The 19,541-nt window shown below is 42.3% G+C and overlaps 1 protein-coding gene across 4 annotated transcripts in view; it reads right to left on the bottom strand.

Annotated features, from left to right (window-relative positions):
• LOC122809727 (anillin-like) overlaps nucleotides 1-19,541 on the bottom strand; it is a 1,124,352-nt gene that overhangs the window by 755,020 nt on the left and 349,791 nt on the right. For all 4 annotated transcript variants that reach the window (XM_044081431.1, XM_044081433.1, XM_044081432.1 and 1 more), the window contains exon 4: nucleotides 14,569-14,801. In XM_044081431.1, the coding sequence (XP_043937366.1) occupies nucleotides 14,569-14,801 (233 nt within the window). The remainder of the gene's footprint in view (nucleotides 1-14,568; nucleotides 14,802-19,541) is intronic.

Here is a 19,541-nt window from a genome sequence, read left to right as displayed (position 1 = left end):
AACTTCCCCCTCCCTGAACCAACAGATCTGGTACCAGGGGATGATGCCAAGGCTGAGCCTGTGAAAGGCTGCGAAGGAGGGGGATACCACTGCTGCCTGGGCCAATCTGGTGCTACTAGAATAGCCTTGGTTTTTCAACCCTTATCTTTAGCAGCACTCTGGGAAGAAGAGGCAGAGGAGGGCATGCATAAACAGAGATGTGTCCATGGGAAGGACAACACGTCCACCCCTCCAATCTTTGTTGTGAAACTCCCTGGTGCAGAAGGTTGGAAGGAGATGATTCGTGTGAGGAGAAAAGATCCACTTGTGGGGTGCCCCAGTGATGAGTGATGTGATGGAAAATGCCCTTGTTCAGTTGCCACTTGTGAGGATGCGAACATGTCTGCTGAAATGATCCGCCAAGGAGTTTAGTCTCCCTGGGATATACTGGGCTACTAGATGCAAGTCCATGGATGCTGCTATGGACCATAGTCTCATGCTTTGTCTGCACAAGGGATAAGAGGGAGTCCCCCCTTGCTTGTTGAGGTACCACGACTGTGGTATTGTCTGCCCTGATCAGCAGAGTCCCAGGGTAGAGTAGGTCCTTGAAAGCCAGCAAGGCCTGCTGTACTGCCATGCTTTTAAATTTATGTGCAGATGAATCTGCTTGCTGCTCCAAGTCCCCTGTATACCCCTGCCTTCCAGATGAGCCCCCCATGCAACATCTGAGGAGTCTGTAGTGAGAGTCTGGATGCAGGCGGTGGGCGGAAGGCAGACCCTTGTTCTGAGAACAGGCTGTCGCCCACCAGAGGAACTCCATCTGTAGACAGAGAATCAGGGGAAGAATCAAGTGTGTGTGTCTTGACAGCAAAGATTCTTGACGTACCATTGAAGTTTTCTCATATGCAGCCTTGCATATGGGATCATCAAAATACATGAAGCCATGAACCCCAGGGCTTGCAGGAATTGCCTTGCAGAGAGCTGGGTCATGCTTGCCAAGTCCATGAAGTAAGCCGAAAGATCTTCTTGCTTCTGTTGAGGGAGGAATACCACCTGGGTGGCGTAATTCAGAATCGCTCCCAGGAAAACTATCTCCCTTGTAGGAATCAACTTTGACTTCTTTTCATTGAGTGTGTAACCCAAAAAGGTGTGTGTAGTTCACGAAATCCAAATCCTTTTCTAGTTGTTCTTGGGAGTGTGCTTGAATGAGACAGTCGTCCAGGTAAAGATAAATTTGAATGTTTCTCTGCCTGCAAAAAGCAATGGCTGGAGCCAGGCACTTGGTAAAAACTCTGGGAGCAGTAGATAAGCCAAAGGGCAATGCAGAGAATTGAAAGTGTTGCTCCCCAGCCCTGAAGTGAAGGAACTGCCTGCAACCTTCCCTTATTGGAATGTGCAGATAAGCCTCCTTGAGATCCAAAGTTACCAGCCATGAATCCTTGCCAGGCATTGATAACTGTTGAAGGGTGAGCATCTTGAATTTGGGAATCACCAGAAAAGTGTTTAGAACAGACAGATCTAGAATAGGGTGCCAGGTGCCTCCTTTCTTGGGTAACAGGAAAGTCTTGAATAAAAACCTAGGCCTGCCTGATTTGCAGAAGCTGTCTCTATAGCCCCCATAGTCAGTAAAGAAGAAATTTGAGTTTCTACCTCTGCCCTGAGAGTTCTGGGTATGTCTGGGTATCCTTGTAAAACAGGGAAGGTGTGAAAGTAAAACTTGTAACCTGTGTTTACTATACTGAGCACCCATTTGTCGTCTGTGATGGTAGACCATACCTCTGCAAATCTGGATAACCTTCCCCCCAAAGGAAACCCAGGGCCCGCAGAGGTAGGCACAAGAAGGCCGGAGTCATTGAGAATGCTTGCTTTGGGAAGCTGGCTTAGAACTCCCCGATTTAGCAGAAGGCGGCCATTGTTTAGCCCTTTGAGGGGCAGAAGCCTGCCTTCTGGAAGATCTAAAACCCCTAGGCCTAGAGCAACTCTGCTTGCCAGGATCAGGGAAAGACCAATTCTTGGAAGGATAACACCTACTAAACCGAGGAGGCTGAACCTGAAGGAAATCTTTTACAGCTTGCATAGATTTTGCCTTATCCTCCAACTTTTTCAGTACCTCCTCAGTCTTATTACAAAACAGATTGTCCTTGTGCAAAGGAACATCCAGCAATTTAGATTTAACAGGTTCAGAAAGAGGCTGCTCCCTGAGCCAAGCATGCCTTCTAATTACACAACCAGTGGCTGCCGCTCTGCAGGAAGCCTCCAAAGTGTCAAAACCACAAGGAAGTGAATGATTATTAACTAAAGTAGCAGAATTCAGTAAGTCTTGTAAATCTTTGTTCTTTGTCATGGAAGGAATATTTTTAAGTTTAGCCTTAATAGCCTCCAAAGTATGCTGCTGATACTTAAGCATGTGAAAAAGACAATTTGCGGCTCTAATGGCAAGAGTTGAAGTATAGACTTTTTTACCCCACCTGTCCAAGGCCCTAGACTCATCAGAAGGCAGAGTTTTTAGCAATAGTATCCTTAACACCCTTGGGGCCTTGAGAAATAATTTCTGGATCAGCAATAGGGTTTTTAAAAAAGAATTGATGAGATTCAGGAACCCTATAATACTTATCCGGTTTTCTGGGGGCAGGAGGAACAGAATTAAGAGTTAAAGAATTTTCCATGAAAACATCCACAACTTCCAAAACTGGAGATATAGCCAGAGGCTTATGCTGTAGCAAAACCAAAAATTCCCTGGATTATTTTCTTAGACTGTGGAAAATCCTGACATTCCCATTTAAAATGCTCCCTAAGGGTATTCAAAGTATCCCCAAAGGAAAACTCTTCTGGAGGACAGGGCAGAAGGGATAGAGTTCCTCAGCATCAGAATCCTCAAAGCCCGAAAAAAGTTGAGAATTTCCTTCTTTACCAGCAGACATACTGGAAATCTCAGAACCAGAGACAGACAACACATCAGGAGATAATTCCCTAGCCATTTTGAAGGGGGGGGGGATGAGAGCCCCTTATCAAGGAGAGAAGATCACCAGCCATCTTTACCAACTGGGACTGAGGCACAGGAGTGGAGGCCGACGCCTGTTTGTGAGTAGGTTTGCGGCTGGAAGGTTTACTAGCAATCCGGAGGGACTAGGGAAGCCTAGCAACTGCAGAAGTTTGAACTAAGGTAGTCAGTCTGGTTCTGGTCTCATGTCGAAAAGCGGCGGCGTCAGAAGCTGGTGGCTACAAAGCAGCTCCAGACCCATCTTACGCGGCGACAGGCAGAGGGTCTGAAGACGAAATAGCAGCCTGGGGCATGAAGGACTCCGTAAAGGTCTTGGCAGAGGCTTGCGGCTGAAAATCTGCAGGCTGCAGGGGCTGTGAAAGCACCTCACTGACTACCGCTATGCTGATGACCAAATTCACCAGTGCATAGTCAGCAGATTTAACCCTAGGCCTGTTGCGGTTCTTGTCTTTGCGTTTCCTAGGTATATCCGAAGTCAGGAGACCACAAGACGCCATACCGACGAACTTAGGCCAGACTCCGAAATGCTTATACAAAATCTTAGCTTTACGGTGTATAGTATGCGGGTTAAAAAAAGCAGAGAGATCACAGTTAGGGACATTGTGCTCAAGGCCCAAAGTTATAGGTTTGGAATCGGTTTTCCACAGGCAACCCAGTTAACTATCTGACATTCATTAAAGCAAGAAAAGAGGATCCCCAACAGGGTACTTATCTGAAGGCATCTTCAACTTGGTAGTCGGAAAGCAAGACGAAGGTAAATGGCCGACCAGCACTAGTGCGAATTGCATCTGCTTCAGGCTCCACAGCAAGAAAGACTGAGGAAATGGCGTCTGCTGCCTCCCTTTATACCTGACATTCTGACATCAGTTTTACAACTGACGGCAGCCGGCGTCATATACCAAGGACTCTGGCATTCGGGCCAACTGAGGGCTACCGGGAGCCGGATAACCCATATGTGAAGACTGCAACAGTGAAACATGAAGAACATCTAAAGGTGTCAAAATGAACAGATGATTGGCACTTTGTAGTGAAGCCTTTAGGCTTTTAAAAATTCAGTATTAAAGACTATTAATTCATATTAATTTGGTTAAATAAGCTTTTTGTGGCTTTGGTATACAAGTTAACTGCATTGTTAGTAAGTTGCCAAGAAAGACTTGATAAAATATCACATATTACATTAACTGTGCAGCTTCAGTTTTGAACTGAAATAAAAAAAAAAAAAAATTATTTCTACAACAGATAGACACATCCGGAAAATTGTGACACTACTTATGATATACAAGCCTGTGCCAGAAAAAGGCCTAACAGGTTGAGAAGCCTGAATATCACTTAAAAGTGCAAGAAAGTACAGTTGTGTACCTACCATATATGTAGATGTTAGAGTGTATTCACTGTCCCAGTCATTACTCTTGGGCTATCCTGCTGGCAGGCTACCCGCAGTCGGCCTGAATTCCAAATCCTGGTCCGGCATTAGTTGCTGTCGCCTCTTCCCTGACGTCAGTGCACCAGGGGTATAAAAGATGCAGCCAATGCCATTTTCTTCAGTTTTTCTTGCCCCAGATGTCAGGTGCCCTCAAAAAGGTAGGCTAAAAATAGCATGCCCGTAAACATACATGCAGTAAAGAAACATTTCCTTTACCTACAAAGGAAAGGGGGATGGCGGGAGGGTAACCTGGACTGCAATAGTGAATACACTAACATCTACATTTATGGTAGGTACACAACTGTACTATGTTCATAGTGTTTCACTGTTGCAGTCATTACTCTTGGGTTGAATCCCAAAGCAGAGTATGGGTGGCTGAGCTAAATAGGGTTAGGAAAGGCTATGAGGCCCTGCAACACTGCAGTGGCAAAGTCTGCTCTGGATTTAGAGTAAAGAGGTAAGTGGTAGTGCCTTGTAAAAGTGTGCATTGAACTCCAAGTTGCAGCCTCTAATATGTCTTTGGTTGGTACTCCTCTGAGGAAGGCTGCTGAAGTGACTGCTGCTCTGGTAGAATGAGGCCGAATGCCCTTAGGTACTGATGTGCTATGCTGATAATAGCAGAAACGGATGCAATGACCTATCCATTTAGAAATAGTCTGTTTTGAGATGGCCTTTCCTTGTGATCCTGCAGCATATGACACAAAGTTGCTCAATCTTTCTGAAAGCTTTAGTTCTGTCCAACTAAAAGCGTAGCTACTTGTGTATATCCAAAGAGTGCAGAATTTTCTCACCCTTGTTCTGTGGGTTTGGATAAAAGGTAGGCAAGAGAATGGTTTGGTTGAGAGCCACACTGGACACTACCATAGGCATAAATGTTGGGTTTGTCCTCAGAGAAACCCTGTCTGGATGAAATATGATAAAAGGTTCCACAGCCATGAGTGCTTGTAACTCCGGGACTTGTCTTGCAGAGGTTATTGCCAGTAGCAGAGCGGTTTTCCAGGATAAGAATTTTACATCAGCTGTTGAGGCTGGCTCAAAGGGAGGCAGTGTGAGTTTTTCCAAGACATAATTGAGGTCCCATGCAGGTATTGGTGCTCTTCTTGGAGGTCTTATATTTTTGACCCCTCAGAAGTACTGCCTTATTAAAGGATGAGAAAAGATAGGAGGTTCCGTATTGTAATGGGCTGAAATGGCAGAGGCATGAATCTTAATTGAAGAAAAGGAAAGGCCTTTGTCCAGCATCTCAGTTAGGTCTTTTAAAAATCTGAGGAATATTTGGTACATGTGTGTCAATGCCTTGTTCCTGGTTCCATGCACAGAATCTCTTCCATTTTTCTGCATAAGACTTTCTGGTACTGGTCCTCCTGGCCTCCAAGATAACATTATAACAGCTTTATAAAGAGGAGTGTTCTGAGTGGCTACATTATCCGCCATGCTGCCAGATTTAAGGTCCTGAGTTGACTGTGCAGGATATGATTGTTTTGTTGGGTCAGCAAGTGGGAAGTCGGAGGCAAGTGCCATGCTGGGTCTTGAGACAAGATCTTTAGGACTGGGTACCAGTGCTGGCGTGGCCAGTCTGGTGCAATCAGTATCATTTTTGGCTTCTCTTGTCTGACCTTTACGAGTACCTTGGGAAGGAGAGGCAGTGGAGGAAAGGCGTATACCGTTAGGTTTTTCCAGCTGAAGGATAGGGCATCCGCTCTCCATGCTTGTTTGTGATAAATTCTTGTGCAAAATATCTAATTGGCAGTTGTGAGGGGAGGCGAATAGATCTATGTCGGGGCATCCCCATTTCCTTGTCATCATGAAGACTTGTGGATCCAGTTTCCACTTGTGGGGATCCATGAGGTTTCTGCTTAGTCTGCCAGAGTATTTGTTTTTCCTGGCAGGAATTGTGCTTGCAGGTGAACTTGGTAAATTAATGCTGTGTCCCACAAGGTCATTGCTTGTCTGCAGAGGGGGTAGGAATGTGAGTCTCCCTGCTTGCTTATGTACCACATGACCGTAGTATTGTCAGTCTTTATCAGTAGCTGTCCTGGATGAAGTAGGTCCTTGAAAGCGGTCAGGGCATTCTGAACAGCTAGCATCTCTTTTTGATTGATATGAAGATGCATCTGGTTTGCAGGCCATGTGCCCTGAATACATTTTCCTGCCATATGTGCCCCCCAGGCATAGTCTGATGCATCCATTGTCAGTGTCTGTCGGGCTATGGGTAAAGTGAATGGCAAACCCTTGTTGTGGTGAAAGTCCTGTGCCCACCATCGAAACTCCTGTTGCAGGCAGGGAATCAGGGTAATTACTGTCTCCAGGCTGTGGGAATGCAGAGTCAAAACACTTTTTAGACACCGTTGTAGTTTCCTCATATGCAGTCTGGCATATGGAATTAGTAGAATGCAGGATGCCATGAAGCCCAAGGCCTGCAGGATTTTCCTTGCAGATAACTGGGTCTTTGTTGCCAACCTTTTTGAAGCAAGTCAGTTGCCTTTGTCTGGCGTGAGATAAGCCATCTGGGCAGTTGTATTTAAGCTTGCACCCAGGAATATTATCTCTTGAGAGGGTACTAGTTTTGATTTCTTTTTTTTTACTGTGTACCCTAGGCAAATTAGTAATCTTTTTACAAACGCCAGATGCTGTAGAAGAATGTCTTTGTTCTCTGCTTGAATAAGGCAGTCATCCAAGTAGGGATATATTTGAATTCCTCTGTCTGCAAAACGCAATTACTGGTGCCAGGCATTTTGTGAAGACCCTGGGCGCAGTAGATAAGCCAAAGGGCAGTGCAGAGAATTGGTAATGCATTGAGCCAGCTATGAATCTGAGGTATCTTCTGCAAGATTGTCTGATTGGGACATGCAAGTATGCCTCTTTTAGGTCCGAAGTTACAAGCCAAGCCGCCTTGCCCAGCATGGGCAGTAGCTGCTGTAGAGTCAACATCTTGAATTTTGGAACCTCCAGAAACGTGTTTAGAATAGACAAGTCCAGTACTGGTCTCCAGGCTTTGTCCTTTCTGGACACCAAGAAAAGTCTCAAGTAAAATCCTTGCCCCTGCTCTTGTTTGTGGTACTTGCTGAAAGGCCGCCATGTCCATGAGGGCTGTAATTTGTTTTTGTGCCTCTGCCCATTGATTGTGTGGCAGGTCTGGCATACCTTTTCCCCTTGGCAGGGTGTGAAAATGGAACCTGTAGCCCTAGGACACTATATTCAAGACCCATTTGTCTTGGGTAATCTTTTGCCAATTTTGTGAAAAAAGTGCTAGTTTTCCCCCCTAAGGGGGCTGCTAAAAGAAAAGTGCTTGGATCTGGCAGAGGAAAGTCATTGGGGGACTGTTTCCTGTAAGGTTGTGATTTGTCTTCTCTACTTTTGGAGGTAGGAGCACCCCATTGCTTAGGCCTGTATGAGCCTTGGGGCTGAGATCTGCCTCTGTAGCCTGACACTGGAAAGGACCAATTTTTGGAAGGCCAGTTCCTGCTAAATCTGGGTGGCTGTACCTGTAAAAAATCCTTAACTGTCTGCATGGATTTCACTTTATCCTCCATTTTCTTCAAGACCTCTTCTGCTTTAGCACCAAACAAGGTATCATGTAATGGGGCATCTAATAATTTTGCTTCAACATGATTGGGTAGATTCTGTTCCTTTAACCAAGCATGCCTTCTAATAACAGAACCTGTAACTGCGGCCCTGCAAGAGGCCTCCAGTGAATCATAACCACATTGCAAAGTATGCTTTCCCACTTGTTCAGTTGCATGCAATAAATCGTGCAATTCCTGGTTTTCTGAACATTCAGAATTTGTCAACATTTTCTGTTTAAGCAGTGACATTAAGTACTGCTGATATTTAAGCATATGAAAATACATCTACAATGTCTATAACAGGTGGAATAGCAAGGGGCCTGTGCTGAGGTAATAGCAGAAAGTCTCAGAGTCTTTTCTCAGATTCTGAGTAATCTTGGCTTTCCAAGTGGAAATGATCCCTCATGGTATGCAGAGTTTTCCCAAAAGAATAATCCTCAGGAGAGGCTGAAGGAATGGATTTCTTCAGCATCAGAATCCTCATAAGGAGGAATGGGATAATCCTGTTCAGAAGAGGAATCAGGGGAAATAGAAACCTGATCAGAGGAATCATATTCTGTCTCTTGCCTAGGCCTCTTATCAGGAGGGGGATAGGAACCCCTGATCAAAGTAATTAGGTCTTCGGCCATTTTAAGCATCTGTTTTTTAGGCATTGTAGTCAGTAGGAAAATGCTGTACTTGTTTCTTTGTCTTTAGAGCTTTGGTCTTTGTCTTTGAAGCTGAAGATGGTTTAATATATAACTGTGTAGGTCTGAAGACACCCTCAGAAGCCAATGCCTGCTCAGTGGCTCTGGACCCATCTAAGGGAATGATTTCCTAGTGTCCAATACCTTGAGTATCCAAAGGCCCAGTCGGCTCCACGTGGGAGTCGGAAGCGGCCTTTGGCTCTGAGGTAGCAGGCATCAGGGGCTGCGAAAGCACCTCACTGAGAGCTGGCGACTGGCCTAGCAGAGGCCTCATCGGTTTTGGACCTCGGATGCCTATCCTTGTCCTTGCGTTTTTTGTAAACTCCGGTAGTCGGCTGTTCCGACGGCATTATGTAATTAAACCTTTGGACAAAATAATGGAATGCAAAATCGAACAGATGCTTAGTGCATTGGTTAAATCTAGCACAAAACAGACAGCTAGCAACGTTGTGGTCGGGGCCTAGGCAAGGAATACAGTAAGAGTGAAAATCCTTATGAGGTATTTGCTTCCCACAAGAAATACAATTGTTAACTTTTTGTTAACTTTTTCTGACATCAGTCTGGAGCAACGGGGTACTTAGCTTTAAGGAGTCGGCCGACCGGCACTTGCAAACTGCTTTTGCTTCGGGCACCGCGTGGCAAGACAGACTGAAGAAAATGGTGTCGGCTGCATCTTTTATACCCCTGGCGCACTGACGTCAAGGGGGAGGTGACAGCAACCAACGCCAGACCAGGACTTTGGAATTCAGGCCGACTGCGGGTAGCCTGCCAGCAGGATAACCCAAGAGTAGTGACTGCAACAGTGAAACACTATGAACATTATCATTTTCCACTTGTGAAAAATCAAAATAATTAAAATTAAGGTATGCTTTAATACTGGAAATTGCCTAGGGCATGCTTTGTATGGATGCACAGCCTCTTATTCATGAAGGTCCTAAGAAAAGATGCAGACAATGTGGGGAAGAAACAATGTCACTTAGAACTGCAAGTTGTTCTGCAGCAGAAAATGCCAGGACAGTCACCCATGGCCTGACTGTAGACAAGAGGGAAATGGACAAAGAGGTAAATATGGATTTAGTAAAAAAAAATATGGACATATTACTGGTAAATATATGATACAAAACTCCAACCATGTTATTGTACAACCTGAAGACGTGCATAAAATAACTTGAATCAAACAGTAAAAAAATAAAATCAATACACCAGGAATTACATAAATAGGTTATGTGTTTAGGTATACAGAATGATGTTGAAGCTAGTTTTGATACATGGATAGAACAGAAAGGAGAATGTAACAAGACAGAAAAAGAAAACAGACATACAAATAAAAGTGCAAAGGGGAAAGGTAGTATAAGCATTTCACTAAATCGTTTGTCACATCATATCAAAACAATTCTGATTGCATATTGGCATAGAAAATGCAAGTATTTGCTCCAAGGAAGACAGCTGTATGGTTTACCATGAAAGGGTGCTCATACATAAAGCGTTACTAAAAATAAGGGGCATAATAAATCCCAGAGGAGCAGAAATGGTTGATGTGAATACCTGGAGGCCCACTTAGGGTAGTTTTAAAGTACACAAACTATTAGTGAAGAGGAGGAAAAGTATGCCACACTAATATAGACAATTACAGTGAGAGTATCTAATTTAAGAAAAATAGATGGAAAGGTGGATTTGGATGCGAAAATATGCAAATAAATGCTAATGCAGGTAGAGAAGGATAATGTTAGACAAGGACGGAGATTTTACTTTAAGGACAGAGTTAAAACAGATGACCTTTAAATGTGAAATTGAGATGGAAAGGAATGACGATGTTAAGTGACCATTTTGGTATATGGGGAATTTTTGGACAGAGTTAGGAAAAGGTTTGAAAATGCTCCCTACAAGCTAGGATGAAAAGTAAAATAAACTAGGTACACAAGGAGTATAGCACATAAATGAATACTTTGACACAGCAAGTTGCAATAGCAGCTGGAATTTAAGGGAAACAAATTATGGAGGAGTAGAACGAATGTTAAACCTAGAGAGTACAACAGACTAAAATTTTGAAACGTTTTAGAAGAAAGTGATGCTTTACAAGGAGGAAAGGGATTTGCTTAAAATATGGAAAATGTAAAGGTGATGACAAAACATGCAAAGAAAGTTTCAGAAGAAAAGAAATCGACCCTTAATAAGGTATGCAATTAAAAAAGTAAGAGAACATGTACGGGGTTGCAGGATAGAAATGTGAAGAGAAAGGAAAACAAAGAAATGACAGAAGTAAACGAGATGCACAACTTACAAAGAAAGGCAAGATTGAGTGCTTAAAAGATTAGGAAAAAGATGGGTTGCTGGAAACTGAACTCTCAAAGTCCAGGTTTAGTAGGCTGGTCTAAATGTATTTTTTTTAAAGAAAAGAATGTTTGAAAAAAGTTTTTATTAAAGCATTAAATGCCCGATTAATGGAATAAAGGAAAATATATGCAATAAGAATTTTATAAAATCCAAAACTGAAAAGAAACAGCTTGGTAGAACTGTTAAGATACCTGCAGTATGAATGTTGAGTTATTCTACAATTAATCCTCAGTAGTCCCTGTGTGTGAGTTATAAAGCTATGGTGAAGGCAAGATGACTGCAAGCTTATCAAAAATGTGCTAAAAATAGTGTTACAGTATTACTTCATAGCTGAGTGGGAAAGAATGTAAATGAGGACGTATAAAGGGTTGCACAGAAATTTTGGTTACTATTTGTAATGAAAATGTTTTAGTGGAAAAACGTAAAGTTCAAAGGAGTTAGCTGGAAACTGGAACACAAGGTTAACTTCAGAAAAATAGCTGAAATTAAATTACTTTATAGCAGCAAAGAGATACGTTGTCTAAAACTAGGGAATGTTCTGCATTGTCTTGCAAATGTTTTATGTTTTATGGCTTCCAGCAAGCACCATTTGAGGAAAAGCCCTTGTGTACGTATTTTCACAGGCAGATGCTAAATGCTACCAGCTGCATCAGTGGTTGTTTTTCACCTAGGATAGTCAGATGCCAAGAAATTATTAATTCTGCAAGCTATGCCCAGAAGCAATATTTGAGATATTAATTTGGGAAGTCTCTTAGTACGAGACAGTATTCTGTATATGTCTTTGACCCGACATCAAGATCCACTCAACACAACTGCCTTACTTGTTCTGAAGTGAGTAGTAGGGTACAGTACAATTCTTCTAGATATAGTCAGGAATATAGCAAAGGTTAGCGTAGATGTTTTTCTTTGTTCTAGACTGCTCTGCAATGTTGTTTAAATATATCCTGTGATTTTGAACTCTGATGTAACCAAGTATATACTGAGTATTTTCTTGTTCTTTTATTATTAAATATATTTAAACCGGTCATTGTGGCTGATCTGTGCAGAGACTTGTTTGAGTTCTGAGAGTACTTGCGTATTTATTTGGCGACACTGTGTAGGCTACTCCCAAATAGCCTTGTTCTTGGTCAAACTACCATTTGTATTGATAGTAACATTACACAGTACGATTGGACACCCTTTAAGGGCCTTAAAGTAGCTGATAAAGTGGCTGGTGGCAATAACTACCTAATAGTCTGGGTAGAAGGGGTCATAGCTAGTAAACCTGTTCTAGCCTTTCCCAGGTGTGTGTGTGTGTGTGTGTGTGTGTGTGTAAAACAAATCTCCAAGAGTGTGCATGTCAGCTACTTTGGCAGGGACACAAAGCACTGGTTGTACAGAGTGTTGGAGGTCTTGGCTTGGCCACTCAGCTGAGATCTCAACTCTATAGCTGTGCCAGTGGGGAGTCTTAATGGGGACCTGGAGAAAGAGGGAGAAACCAGCCCCAGACTGACTGTGGTCTCTGTGTGCTGAGGGAAATTGCACTCAATGCAGAAAGCTGCATCTGGAAATAGTGTGCATGTCCCCCACCGGTGCTAGTGCTGAGGATTGAGCCTCCTTGATTACTGGGCCAGTGGTGGGGCGCCACAGAGGGTATGAGCTTTTTTTCAGAAACTGAATTTGGTATTTAAGAGAAAGGGAAATACAGAAAGTGAAAGTAGTGAATTTATGGAAAGTGTAGAACCTCAGTTAAGAAAAAAGTACCTTCAACATAACACTGACAGGCATATTGCATGTGTAAAACATATAATTTACCTATGATCAAAGATAAGGAAACTGGATTTTGTGGTGTGGTTCCTGAGATTTTTGAATGCAGATTGCAAAGGAAGTTAAGAAGGTATTTTAAATCATAGATCTAAGGTATTATCAATATACAGAGAAGTTACAATCTTGATGAAACACATTTGGTTGTTGTACTAAGAGACTGACTATTCTTTTACACAAGTTATAGGATATACCATAAATGGTGTGTATTAAAAGTTTGCTATAAAAGGTGTTGGGAGTTTCAAAATTTTGACAAACTCGATTAAAATGGTGCGTTTATGTAAATAAAATACAATGGACATACACTTTTTTGAGAAGTACCATAGCATCTTTTACAACTACCTGAGGCATCACCAACTCAGGCAGTAACTGGCGCATCTCATCCTAAAGATGGCACCTCAAGAGCAGTGTACCAAAAAAACTCATCTGAGCACTATGAAGTGCAAACGAACCCACACCCCTTTGATCTTACAGCAAAGGTGAGATCATGGTAACAGCTCAAATATCAGTATATTGTAAATCGCTTTGAACTACCACAGTAACTGACCATATAAAGAAAGTGAAGACAAGACAAACACAGAACACAAACAGCAGCCATGGAAAAATAGATGGAAAAAAGTTCCACTAGATCGAATGCGACAGGCATAATCAACCAACCAGCACAATCTTTTGGCAAATGTGTTACCACAGAACTACCATATATCCAAATATCTAGTTTATGACTCACTAGCCAACAAAAAAGCACCCTTTATTGTTACCAAATATATCAATCTTAAAACAGTACAATATTTCCACTTTTTTAAAATATTCATTAGCTGTGTAAGTTCTTGATCTGAAGACAACAGAAAATTTGACTTCATTCAAATGCCTAGGGATGGGAGTGGATCCCTTCCCAAATGTATATCTCCAACTGGACTACACACACAAATCAACGCTTCCCTCTTTTAGGCTAAATCTTCCCTGTAGGAATGCCATATATAAAGGCATCTTACTAGCTCTGCTAGAATATGGGTCCTTCCTCCAATTGCTGCTGCCACTAAAAATAAATTTATCCACCATTCAATACATGTCAAATGTGATATGCAAATAGACCCTCCACAAACAAGAACACTGGAAATGAAAGTGGCTAACCAGCTAACTTTGTAGCAAAGGTAATATGTAAACTTTCTACTCACTTAAGTATAAAAACTTAAGAAATGAGATCTCCCCACAATAGCTTCCATGCTATTCCAAGATGCACCAACAAACCTTAGAAATCTTAACTGCTCTGGCACTGTCATCCAAATCATACATCTCAAACTTCTGATCTTTGGAGATGTCCCAGATTTTGACTCATGTTTTAGCTCTGTATCGTAATCCCTCCTAAAACTGGTGACTTTTTTTCTAATCAGAAATAACTATTACAAGACACTAGGAAAATGCAACTACTGTTTGGTCCTATAACGTTTAATTTCTCAACCTGCTTCCTCTACATATATTGCAGAGACTCTACTTTTCATTCTGATTCATTTAGCATGCCAACACAGATATTCAGTCTGCATATAATAAATGTATAGATTGTATTTTCCACATTGTACACAATACCATTTACCTTTTGCCTTTATACCCTCAAGGCAACTGTTACCCATATTTTATAAGATTTATTGAATTGTATACAATACATGAACGCATTACATTTCGTTGTTCACTCTCTGCATGTCATGTGTTTACCCTGGGCTGAGACTAGTATTTGTTAACCACTGTAGAGTGCTAATTCAAAACAAAATATTCACTTACTGAAAAGCCATCAATCCTAGGCATGGCAAACACTGCACCACTTTCATCATCTTTCTGCCCACCATGCTCTTCGCTCATTTTCAAGGCCAAATTCAGCTCATCCTCTTCCCAAGTGTGAATATCAGATAAATGCCCTTTGCGATTACAAAGCCTTCCTGGGTGGGAGCCAATCTCAGACTCTCTCGGAGTTGAGGAAGTGTGGGCAGATGCAGAGAAGGTCTCACACTCCATTTCTAAAAGGAATCAAAATTACAAATGAGTAAGATTTATGTTATAAAGTAAAAATCAGCAGCATGCCGAAGACTCAAAAAATAGCAGGACTCCCACAAAAGAATGAAAAATAAAACACGTTTGATACACGTGTACACAAGCTTAAACAAAGTACAATGCAATAGGAGTTTATGATATGACACTCTTCATTTAATACCCTGAATTCAGAGCACCATGTGCAGACGAAGTCTGATCACGAGCACAAAAGAATCTCCAGTCAATTAATTCAGAACCACAAACAAGCAAAACAGATAAGGATGTAAGCATAAGGATCCATGCATGAAGAGTAAACTACAGGGAAAGGTAATGTTTCTGGTAATTTTCTGGGCTGAAACCTACACCAGTCTGCCTCCATACAGACAAGCAGTCACACGAATAAGAGAATCTTCAGTGTAGAGGCTGTACTTAACCAGCCCCATTTATGCACAGACGTAGTGAACAGATAGACCTACAATAACACTGCAAGTCTTATCCCACTATAACGGAAAATGAGGCAGATTGGGTTCTTGGGATGTCTAGTTCACCAATACACTACTGTATATACACATTCAGCTCTGTGAATCAGTTACTAGGGAAAGTAACTTGTCTAGGATAGGACCTGCTAAATGGAACCTTCCTCCAGAAATCACAACTCAAGAAACAATTTTTTTTAAAACCGACAAAAGATAATCTCATTTCAGCTAGTGCATACTGCAATATTCATTGTGAATCTGAATTATTCTTTTATGCATTTCATGTTTTAATCAAAAGTCAACTGTTCAAGGTTCCAGACCAAGTAACAAATGTGGTTTTGTAGCATCTCTCACAGTAGTTGCAGAATTGTGAGTTGAAGGATCTGAGCATCATTTCATTTCTACTGGTTTTTCACCGTTTGCCTTTTGCTTGGTCTGGGGAATCTTAGTCTTGCAGTATAACTCAACAGTAGAGAACTGTAAACTGCCATAGGATCTGATCCTTATACATACACATACTGCATTTTCACTTTTTACTGATTGGATTCCCCAAACTCATCTGTATAGTCCCTTTGGCAAAAACAAAGTGCCCACAAATTACCACATAGGTGGTAATCCATTAAGTACAGAAGTCGTCATTAGGGACCTGGGGACCCAAGTTGATAGCAGTCTCTCATTTGACAACCACATGGCCAAAGTGGTTAGAAAAACATTTTATATAGCCCACCTAATCATGAAGGGATTCACATCTAGATCAGGGGAGGTCATCGTACCTCTTTACCCATCCCTCATCAGGCCCATAATTGAGTACAATGCCCCTTTTGGGATGTACCTTACCAGACACCTGCAGCAACTGGAAAGACCCCAAAAGTACCTCACCAAGAGGATCAAAGGGCTCAAACAGATGCCATATGCGGCCCGGTTAAAGAAACTCCAGCTCTACTCAGTGGCATACCGCCTGCTCAGAGGCGATCTGTGCCCGACGTATAAAGCCATGTCCAACCCGGAATTAATGGACATGCTGCACCTCAGAAAATCCAAATCCCATCGAGCTCTGGCGCTCGAGACTTGAACCTCAGCACTGAAATAAATAGGACATGCTGGAGGGACAGATTCATAACCCAGAGGCTCCCTTCACTCTGGAATAAAATGCCAGTCCAGGTTAGGCAGAGTCCCACATTGACTCTCTTCAAGAGGAATCTTGATGAGTGGATGGGAGATCGTAGGTTTACCTCGGCTATCATTTCTGTGTCACTGTTAGACAGAGGCACAGTATACTAACCTCAAAAAAAGGCATAGCAAAATTAACTTAAAATGGGTGGCGAAAGCCAAACACTCTGGCTAGGCTTATAAATGCCCTAGGGCAGATAGCCTAGTATGAACCTATGAACCTGTGCTGAGCTGTGCAGCATAGGTTTGCACTGCGATGTATAGGCATAGGCATCTAAAGTTGTAACTCATCTCAGGTAACCTGTGCTGAGCAGCAGAGGTTTGCACTGCAATGTATAGACATAGGCATCTAAAGATGTTATTGTCCATATAAAACTTACTCTATTTTCTCAAGTATCTAGCAGAGTGTAGAGCAGCTAGCTTGCCCACTGAAAGGCATTACCCCAGAAGAGTTGTTTTTAGATCAATCCTAGACATCTCCACCCAGACCAACTCCATACTCTGATTGCACCACCCCACATGGATCACGAGAGGAACGTGTGCACTTTCCTACCATCTGCAGCCAGCCATGTGGAAGTTAGGCATCCTGAGACAATGTGCCAATTATGTTTACTGACAACCAACGTGCTCTTAAGCAGGCCAACAGTATGCAAGAGATTTAAGTACATTGACTTTGGAGGCAAAGCTCATATACAGACAGTGATAACTCCAAACAAGTTGCCAGTAACACCTACTATAAAATCAAACACTCCCATATGCTGAGGCTCTTGCATGCAATCTACCCAAACCTCAAAGGCCTCCCATATTCTGCCCTCAGCAACCTCCTACACCACTCTACAAAAACACCCCCCCCCCCCCCCCACAGACATACAGAACCAATTCTCATAATGACTTCACCTCTAAGCCCTCAAGGCAAACTGCCACACAACTTAATATATTGATCACTGGAGACTATTAATACACACTGATGCCCCCCCCCAAAAAAAAACCAGGCTGAGCAAGACGACCATCACAGTCAGTTGCCTATCAAGGGCAAGGATTTGCCAGATCTCACACACTCAGGACATCACAAGTACCAGTAGGACATTTGTATTCCATATGGGTGTTATGGACCTGAGATGTACCTTTTTGGACTATATTAAGAGACATGCTACAGCATTCAGATTCTCTCTCCCAACCAGGCAGAAACCTACCATGCAGCAGTATTTTAACTTCTCCAAGGATGATGCTACAATATCAACAGAAGAGGACTAATTATTGGCTTAGTTACTGGTGTCATTCTAAGTGTGTCCAATATTTTTCAGTTTGGGAGGACATGATCAGACCATGCCACATGCCACTTCGCCAGGGATGGTCTGCACCTGTCCCCACTATGCTTTTGATGTTGGTCAAAACATTGTCCACCCCTACTGTGTCTATTTCTAGGCCATATCACTCTGGTAAACCTTACAACATAGTCAATTTTAAAGATAAAATTAAAGGTGTTCCTGCTCAATGCTAGGAGACTCAAGAAGCTCCACAGACTGGAAGCACACCTCACACTGGAGAGTGAGGACATTTGTGCAGTTAGTGAAACACTTACTTGTTTTTGTTTTCCAGGGTATAGCACTGATCTCCATGTACCTTTTCTTCACACTAGGCTCAAGAGCTGTGCCTGGTTAAATGACTTGGTCAGAGTCGCACAGTTAAGCAATGGAGGTTAAGGGAATCAAACCCTGCACCTCGGGACCACAGGAAACAGCTCCTTAACCCTCTAAGCCAACTGCCAGACATGGTTTAAAGCAGAAGAAGCCACACCAGCAGTACAAGGCTATAATGCCTTTCACACATTTAAACCAGCTACCGCACAAGACAAGAGGTGATGTTTCAATCTACATAAAAAGTAAGCACATCTCAAGATAGGTCAAACAAACAATATTACATGGTTGAGCTACTTCATGACCAACTAATCTCCATCATATCCTTGCTAGCTGCAGGTAGTCTATCCAGGATAACCATATCACGCACCTGAATGTACTGGAGTCGCTCAAAATTCAGCCCAACATCATACTCATTGGTGATTTCAACTAACCCACTATAAACTGGGATACATATACAACCACAAACTTGCAAGCTCAAAGATTCATGGAGTTTCTCAATGCAAACATCCTAGAACAGCTAATATGGATACCTACTAGGGGTGCAAATATCCTGCATCTGGAACTCTCAAACATGAGGGAATGCTGCACACATGTAATGTCCTCACTGGTCAGATTATATTTCAAGGGTGACTTCTTTGTGATCAAAAGGCTGAACTCCCAAGCAAACCCCAGAATGTTTAAGGAGGTTTCCAAAGCTGCTATTGAGCAATGGCAAGCCAAAATCCAAGTCATCCCAACTCAGAGCACAGCGGCACATGCTGTTTACAGAAACCTTGTACAAGCGTGCAAATAACTGCATAGAAACAGTACCAAACAAACTTAGGACAAACTCCAAAAACAAGCCCCCTTGGAGATCCTCCTGTATAAACAGGTTGTACAACAAATGAAAGAAAATACTTCAAAAAAAAAAATACAGACGGCCATGCCTAAAAGATAAAAAACTCCCTCGGTAGTCTCAGCAAGCAACTCAGGGGACTAATCAAGTCCACCAAACCCAAGAGTCAAAAATAGCCTCCCTAGCTAAGGATAACCATAAAGCATTTTTCATTACACAACCCTAAACAGAAACCCAACAGTGTTCTGAACAAATAGTAAATGGAACTTTCTATACCAAACCAAGGGATATATAGAAAATTTGATAGCATATAAATTTAGCTCAAGTTTCACACACACCCACTGCCATCAGTTTCCCTCTCCAGGAAATACCCTCTACCATTTCTCCCTCAACCATCACTAAAACAGGTCCTTACTACACTCCTTCAGAACCAAACACATTGTTTGAATGAGTTCTTTTAATATTCCAGGATGCCTTTTAATAAAAATCTGTTAGGCCCACTAGAATCTCTCTTCAACCACATCCTTCAGACAGGCTTCATCCATAGTGAATGGAAGAGTGCAACAGCCATCTCTCTACACAAAAGTGCACCCATCAAAAGACCCA

Source organism: Protopterus annectens, chromosome 8.part0, assembly GCF_019279795.1.
Source record: "Protopterus annectens isolate FY-2018-M chromosome 8.part0, PAN1.0, whole genome shotgun sequence".
Lineage (NCBI taxonomy): Eukaryota > Metazoa > Chordata > Ceratodontiformes > Protopteridae > Protopterus > Protopterus annectens.
The sequence above is the reverse complement of the archived record's forward strand: the minus strand, read 5'-3'. Positions and strand labels throughout refer to the sequence as shown.